At 54.0% G+C, this 8,052-nt stretch overlaps 1 protein-coding gene across 3 annotated transcripts; it reads left to right on the top strand.

Annotated features, from left to right (window-relative positions):
• The first annotated feature begins 299 nt into the window (after positions 1-299).
• Positions 300-7,422, top strand: SLC22A17 (solute carrier family 22 member 17). Of its 3 annotated transcripts, none has more exons than XM_082734638.1 (10): positions 300-1,384; positions 1,553-2,062; positions 2,156-2,259; positions 4,384-4,538; positions 5,137-5,302; positions 5,498-5,643; positions 5,808-5,913; positions 6,060-6,277; positions 6,559-6,670; positions 6,788-7,422. In XM_082734638.1, the coding sequence occupies exons 2-10, from the start codon at positions 1,655-1,657 to the stop codon at positions 7,074-7,076; spliced, it is 1,704 nt and encodes a 567-aa protein (XP_082590764.1). In that variant the 5' UTR covers positions 300-1,384; positions 1,553-1,654; the 3' UTR covers positions 7,077-7,422. The 3 variants fall into 3 exon arrangements, with proteins under 3 accessions (XP_082590764.1, XP_082590766.1, XP_082590765.1); XM_082734639.1 differs by having other exon boundaries at positions 1,145-1,384; positions 1,556-2,062; XM_082734640.1 differs by lacking the exons at positions 5,808-5,913; positions 6,060-6,277 and having other exon boundaries at positions 1,128-1,384.
• The last annotated feature ends 630 nt before the right edge of the window (positions 7,423-8,052 follow it).

Below are 8,052 nucleotides of genomic sequence, written 5' to 3' on the forward strand. Positions count from 1 at the left end.
AGGTTAGGGGAAAGGAAGCAGAAACAATGTGGGTGCAGAATACGTTAGAAGGCCAAGCAGTCTGGGCAAAAGATAGCTTGACTAACGGTGGTAGAGATGTAGAGAAGCCGAGTGAAAACTACATAGGAAGTAAAAGGACAGGATTTTGTGAAGGATTTGGCACGGAGGTAAAGAGGAGGCATTGTGAGGACTGTTGCCTGAGCACCTGGCCATGGTTGAGTGACAAGGATATCATTCACTGGGGGAAAGAAGCAGTAGAGGACAACCACATTACAGGGGGAAGAACATGGGTTTGGTCTTGAATGTATTGAGGTTGAGGTCCCTGGGAGTCACCCAAGGTTAAGAGGATGAATAAGAGGTGGCTTCATAGGTCTGGGGATCAGAAGAGAGATGGGAGCTGGAGATATAGATCTGGATATCAGGTTTGTGTTGTTTATATCGGGGGTGAATGAGGCCATGGACATGGGTGAGATTTCAGGGTGGGAATGGTGAAATGAGAGGACCACCCAGGACCAAGTTTCAGGCTCACAGACACAATGATGGTGAAGAGGAGGAGGAATCTGCATGGGGAAGAGGAGAAAGAGAAAGAAAATGAGAAATGTGTGAGACTTAGCCACTAAGAAAGTGTTTAGAGGAGTGCTTACAGTGCTAAATGATGTTAAAAAAGAAATGACAAGAGAGGGTGGTCTTGTGGACGACCGCAGCTGGGGCTCCTTACAGGGTCCAACCCAGTCTTCCATGTGCATCCCCTGAACTGTAGTTGCCAGTAAACATGCTGTCTCCCAAGTAAGCTACTCCAAGGTGGTCTTGTCCATTTCATCATCCCCCAAAGCCTAGCACAAGGCCAGGCACATAATAGACGCTCAATAAATTTTACGAATGAGTGGATGGATGGCAAGATGGCTGGATGAATGAATGATGAGGAAGAACTGGAAGCAAAGAAGGACTCTGGCAACTGCCTGGGTACCGACTATCCTTCAGCTTTCTTCCCTTTCTACTGCAATGGCCTGCAGACCCAGGGAACAGAGACAGGGCCCCTGGGCCCTGGCCCCCCTTCCTCCCTCTGACGAAGAGTCTGGACCGAAGGTTCTGCTGACGTGGGAAGGGGAGGAGAGTCTGGAGGAAGGGGAGGGGAAAGCAGCGCAGAGATCGCAGAGACGAAGGAGGCGCCCGCGGCTGCAGAGCTGCAGAGCGGGGTCTCACTGTGTCCAGGCATCGGGCTCCCCACTGGGCCAAAGGACAGCGCATCCTTTTGGTGCGGGCCGGCAGGGCCCCTGCGGTCGGCAAACTGGCTCCCCGGGTGGCCACCGGGACCCCCGAGCCCAATGGCGGGGGCGGCAGCAAAATCGACAGCACAGTAGAGATCACCCCCAGCCCCAACGGAGTAAGTGCCCATGCCCTCCCCCCACCCCCCACCCCCCCAGCGCCTGGCATCTTTCTCCTCTTCCTCCTGCGCACCGCCCCCCACCACCGCCTTCCTCTCACCCGCCCTCTTCCCTTGCTCTGCGGCTTTCTCTGCTTCTCCGCTTCACCCTTCTCCCCCCACCCACAGCAGGTCGGGACCCTCGGAGATGCGGTGCCCACGGAGCAGCTGCAGGGTGAGCGGGAGCGCGAGCGCGAGCGGGAGGGGGAGGGCGACGCGGGCGGCGATGGAATGGGCAGCAGCCTGTCGCTGGCCGTGCCCCCCGGCCCCCTCAGCTTTGAAGCGCTGCTCGCCCAGGTGGGGGCGCTGGGCGGCGGCCAGCAGCTGCAGCTTGGCCTCTGCTGCCTGCCCGTGCTCTTCGTGGCGCTGGGCATGGCCTCGGACCCCATCTTTACCCTGGCACCCCCACTGCATTGCCACTATGGGGGCTTTGCCCCCAACGCGTCTGGCTGGGAGCAGCCCCCCAACGCTAGCGGCGTCAGCGTCGCCAGCGCAGCCCTAGCAGCCAGCGCCGCTAGCCACGTCGCCACCAGTACGGACCCCTCGTGCAGCGGCTTTGCCCCGCCGGACTTCAACCATTGTCTCAAGGACTGGGACTATAATGGGTTGCCGGTGCTCACCACCAACGCCATCGGCCAGGTGAGGCGGCTTCCTGGGCTTTGGGTCTGGGGGCGGGCCCAGAGCGAGGAGCACGGGGCCTCACGCCGGGCTATATCCCTCTCACATTCCCAGTGGGATCTAGTGTGTGACCTGGGCTGGCAGGTGATCCTGGAGCAGATCCTCTTCATCTTGGGCTTTGCCTCTGGCTACCTGTTCCTGGGCTACCCGGCGGACAGGTGAGGGCTGCCGTGGGGACAGGGCAAGTACAGAGGAAGGGATGCTAGGGTGGCTAGCCCAGACAGGTGGTTTTTGCGCGAGGCGGAAGAAGATTCACTGAACTCTGCAGTCTTCTGGACTTCTTCTGTTCAATGACATGCAGCCCCAGCTGTATCTCAACTTCACTCCCCATCAAGAAATACTTCTTCCATATCTCTTCTGCACAAGGGAATAATATACCACCCATTCCCCATCCCCATATCCATGGATCAATGGCTCATCTCCAAAGACAATAGCCCCATCACCACTGACTAAAAACCATGCCTCCACAGATAAAAGTCCTTGCTCTTCCTCTATTGTCCCTGTCACCTCCCTATCTTCTTAGATTAATAGACTCATCTCCAATAATAGCCCAATCTACATGGTGGGCTTCATCTCAATGGCCTTATTCCTACAGATCATTATGTTAATTCCTAAATATCAACAGCCACATTCCCACTGACCTGTATTGTTCAACTCTACAAACAAATGACTCCACCCTTATGGGTCAGTAGTCAAACCCCCAAAGATCAATACCACAATAGCAGCAGCACCCCGCACCCCGCCCCAAGATTAACAGTCTCATCCTCATGAGTCTTCAGTGCTCTTAGATCCTCTCAGATCAAAAGCCCAGTTCACTTCAATCAATGGCCTCGTCTCAAAGATCCACAGCTTACCCCCACTGACCAATAGCTCTTCCCAGAAATCAAAACTCCTAATTCTTCTGATTCTTGACGTTATCCTCTGACCAGGTGCTCCATCTCCACTGACCATTCTCATAGATTGTTAGACTCATCTCCACCCATCTACAGTCTTACCCAAATGGATTCATAGCTCAACTCCAATGGATCGAAGGCAACCCAACATTCAATAATCCCTAAATTCAATACCTATCTTCACTGCCAAAAAGCCACACACCCGTTGGGCAAATGTTCCTAAACCCACAGGCCAACAACCCATTCTCACACATTAGTGGTCTCATTCCCACAGACCAGTAGCATCATTCCTATGGAATAATACCCTCATCCCCCTCCAAAGACCAATAATTCAGTCACCTAAATTCAGTAGTCTTAACCTCATTAAATAATAAGTTCATCTCCATGGGAAAATGGTCCCATTGTACTGGATCAGTAGCTTCCCTCTCAGGGATCAGTCACGCTTCCCCATGATCAGTGACCCCTATCTTCAACCCCACAGATCAGTGGTCTTATCCCCAAAGATCAATATCCCAACCTCCAAGGATCAGTAGCCTTGTCCTCACTGATTCATAGTCAGTGATCATCGTTATTAACCAATAGCCTCAGCTTCCCTAGTCTTTGACCCCCTGATTACTGATTATCCCCATGAATCATACCCCCATAGATTCATTCCCCACTGACAACAGCCCCATCCACCCAAGGACTAATGTCCCCATCTCATGAATCAATGGCATCATCCCCAAAGCCCATTTGTCCAGTCTTCAAAGATAAATGATCATCCCCATTGATCAACAGTTTTACCCCATGGGTTAATAAATAGTTATATTCCCATGGATCAGTGGATCTTCTGGCAAGTGACCCCCCTCAGTGACCATCTTTATGGATTAATTGACCCATGAACCAACCCATGACGGAAAAATGGCCTCATCCCTCAAAATCAATTATTCAGTTGCCTAAGATTAATAGCTACATCTTCACTAATACTATCCCCATGTATAAGTTGCCAATGACCTCACCTTGACAGGTCTAGAGTTCCAAACCCACATATCCTTGCCCAGTCTAAGACAAGCTCTGTCATTGGCAGATAGCTCTATCCCCAAGGATCAATTGTTCCATGTTCCCTAATCTCCTTTGATGGTCAGTCTCACTTCCATGCTCTCATCTCTGACCAACAGCCCCATCCATAAGACTTAGTCGCTTGCAAATCCATAGCTACAACCCAGTGCCTAGTAGCTAGACATCACTTACCCATGGTCTCCATTCCTTCCCAAGTTCTCTAGCCACAGTCTAACTTTTTACCCTGGGCCTCATCCTCCTATCTCCAGGCTTTGAAGTGGCAGTTGGGCCCCACCTGGCATCTCCTCTTCCAGGGAGTCTGGGTGACCAGAAGTCCTCCCCACTTTTCAGGTTCGGACGTCGAGGGATTGTGCTGCTGACCTTGGGGCTGGTGGGCCCCTGTGGAGTGGGAGGGGCTGCTGCAGGCTCCTCCACAGGTGTCATGGCCCTCCGATTCCTCCTGGGCTTTCTGCTTGCCGGAGTTGACCTTGGTGTCTACCTGATGCGTGAGTGGCAGCTTCCCAGATGTCCTTCCCTTGAGGCTCATGCCTGACTGTCTACATCCCCAGGCTGTTTCCTCTGCCCCCTAGGGTCCCCTCAGTCTCTTCTCAGCCCCAAACTTCAGCTGTCCAGGATCTCAGCTGTCTTTCTGCCCTAGCCTTTGAAGGAGCCAGGGACTTTGCTTCTCTCCAGACCCCTCTCCCTTAGCCATCCCCCAATCTTTAAGGCTTACATTGCCCTTGACTTACTGCTGTCAGAGAATGGAGCCTTATTTAAAGATGAAATCCTGACTAGCTGCATGCCTTTGAACAAGGGTTGATATGAAGGTCAAATAAGAGGTCTTATGTGAAAGGGCCTGTAGTCTAGGAATGCTGAACACTCACCAGGGACTCTGACCCTTGAGCCCTCCCAGGTTTGAGCAGGAGGGGAGAGAGGACTTAACAGTCTCTCCACTCTTTGCCACTCAGAGGTTAGTCTGTGGGAGGTGATGGCTGAGCCTCATCTTGGGGTCTGACCTTGCTCTCTGTCCTCCCTCCCTCTCTCCTCCTCTCTCCCATTCCTCCTTCCTCCCTGGCATCTCCTCCCTCCCTGCTGTATCTCTAGGCCTGGAGCTGTGCGACCCAACCCAGAGGCTTCGGGTGGCCCTGGCAGGGGAGTTGGTGGGGGTGGGGGGGCACTTCCTGTTCCTGGGCCTGGCCCTTGTCTCTAAGGACTGGCGATTTCTGCAACGAATGATCACCGCTCCTTGCATCCTCTTCCTGTTTTATGGGTTAGTATCATCCTCCACCTATTGTCTGGCCATTCCCACTTCTAACTCCAGCCTGGCTCTAGCCCGGAAACCCTTCCCTTTCTCCACTACCCCTTGTCCAGACATGCCCCAGCCCTGGCCCCTCAGAGATGGGAGTTTCCCACCCCTGGATCAGGAGATGGGAAACCTCAGAGTGCACCCCCACCCCATCCCTAGCTGGCCTGGTCTGTTTCTGGAGTCTGCAAGGTGGCTAATAGTGAAGCGACAGATTGAGGAGGCCCAATCCGTGCTGAGGATCCTGGCTGAGCGGAACCGGCCCCATGGGCAGATGCTGGGAGAAGAGGCCCAGGAGGCCCTGCAGGGTAAGAAATGTGTCCCTACAGGTGACACCTGGTCCTGCGTGCATGATAGTGCCTTCTCCATCATTATAGCTGTGCCACCTCCCAGGGTCCCCACCACCCTTGTGGGAGGACTCTGGATTCTCAGCTGTTCCTTCTAACAGACAGCTCCTCTCTCTTTCTCAAAGACCTGGAGAACACTTGCCCTCTCCCTGCAACATCTTCCTTTTCCTTCGCTTCCCTCCTCAACTACCGCAACATCTGGAAAAATCTGCTTATCCTGGGCTTCACCAAGTGAGCCTGGGTGTCTGAGCCAAGGGTCAGGCCAGTACCTGGAATGGGGGCTGGCTGGGTGGGGAAGGCCTGCAGAGGGCAGCAGGGGCAGTAGAAGACTGGATGGGGATTCAGACACTGCTCTTTGCTTTACCCCCTTTTCACAGCTTTATTGCCCACGCCATTCGCCACTGCTACCAGCCTGTGGGAGGAGGAGGGAGCCCATCTGACTTCTACCTGTGCTCCCTGCTAGCCAGTGGCACAGCAGCCCTGGCCTGCGTCTTCCTGGGCGTCACCGTGGATCGATTCGGCCGCCGGGGCATCCTGCTACTCTCGATGACCCTCACTGGCATTGCGTCCCTGGTCCTGCTGGGCCTGTGGGATTGTGAGCATCCTCCCTTTCCCACAGTGTGGGCTGAGCAAAGGAACCCCAGGAGAGGTGGCTCAGACAGGCTCAGCCACTGCTTCTGGCACATGCCCCCCAAGAACCTTCCATGGTCTTCCCCGTGGCCACACAACCCTGTCTATCCTCCCAATCAATTAGTGGGTACCCAGAGCCCACCCGGCTAGAGCCATGGGAACAGAGAGCCAAGGGGACGATGTCAGGGCCTAAAGCCGAGCATGATCTCCTCACCTCCATTCATAGTCTCCCTCTTGGTCCTCCAGATCTAAACGAGGCTGCCATCACCACCTTCTCTGTCCTTGGTCTCTTCTCTTCCCAAGCTGCTGCCATCCTCAGCACTCTCCTCGCTGCTGAAGTCATCCCTACCACTGTCCGGTGAGAGTTATGCTACTTTGGTGGAGGAAAGGCCCAGGGGAGGGAGGGAAGACTGCTGAAGAAGAGTTGGGCTGAGGCCCACAGCTATAGGCTGAGTGCCTCCTCTGTCTCTCCCAGGGGCCGAGGCCTGGGCCTGATCTTGGCACTTGGGGCTCTGGGAGGGCTGAGTGGCCCAGCTCAGCGCCTCCACATGGGCCATGGAGCCTTCCTGCAGCACGTGGTGCTGGCAGCCTGTGCCCTCCTCTGCATCCTCAGCATCATGCTTCTGCCGGAGACCAAGCGCAAGCTCCTGCCCGAGGTGCTCCGGGATGGGGAGCTGTGCCGCCGGCCTTCCCTGCTGCGGCAGCCACCCCCTAACCGCTGTGACCATGTCCCACTGCTTGCCACCCCCAACCCTGCCCTCTGAGTGGCCTCTGAGCACCCTGGCAGGAGGCTGGCTCATACCGAAAGGTGGCATAAGGCCCTGGCAAGCAGATTGAGAGGACCGAGTGAGGAAGGCAGGGCTGCCCAGAAGGCTCAGAGGCACCTCATGCCAGTCATCAAGGAGGGCTCAGAGGGTTGTCCCCACCCCCAGCTCCTCCCTGCTGCTTTGTGTTCACTTCCTTGGCAAGAGTCAGGGGACAGGGAGTGAGCTCCACAGTGTAACCGCTAGGTCTGGGCTCCATCCTGTGCCCAAAGACATCCTCCCAGACCTCATTCTTTCTTGCTCTATCATTCTGTTTCAATAAAGACATTTTGAAGAAATGAGCATACCATAGCCTGGACTTCCCTCCCTTCTGTTGTCCTGTCTCTTGGGGGAAAGTTTCTTTGAATGGAACCAAAATCAGTAACAATCTCCCCCCCCCACACCTCCCGTTACCTTGCCCCTCTGTTAACTTACACACAGCCACAACCCTATATGGATGGCTTGCTAAGCTGCTAAGACTGGGCTAGGCACTTTACGAATTTCACTTAACCATTTAGTCCTTCCAACACCACAAAGTAGGTGTTTGGATCAACTGAAAGTTTTCTTGTTGTTGCAAGCAATAAATACTGACCATACTGAACTTAAACAAAGAGGGGAATTTATCAGAGGGTTATGGTGGGGAGCTCACAGGAGAAGCAGAACTACTCATGAAAGGCCAGGAACCATGCTCACTTGAGCAGCACATATACTAAAATTGGAATGATACCAAAAAGATTAGCATGGCCCCTGTACAAGGATGACATGCAAACTCATGAAGTATTCCATATTTTAGGAAAAAAGAAAAGTTCAGGAACAGGAGAAGGCCCCTGGTCTAGGCAGTAGGAACCAGGGCCTTACCTTGATGAATGACCTCCAGTGGGATTCCATCTTTGGTTCATCCCACTGAAGATTCATTTCTAGAGAGCAAATGACTGGT

Source organism: Mustela nivalis, assembly GCF_964662115.1.
Source record: "Mustela nivalis genome assembly, chromosome: 6".
NCBI classification, from domain to species: Eukaryota; Metazoa; Chordata; class Mammalia; order Carnivora; family Mustelidae; genus Mustela; species Mustela nivalis.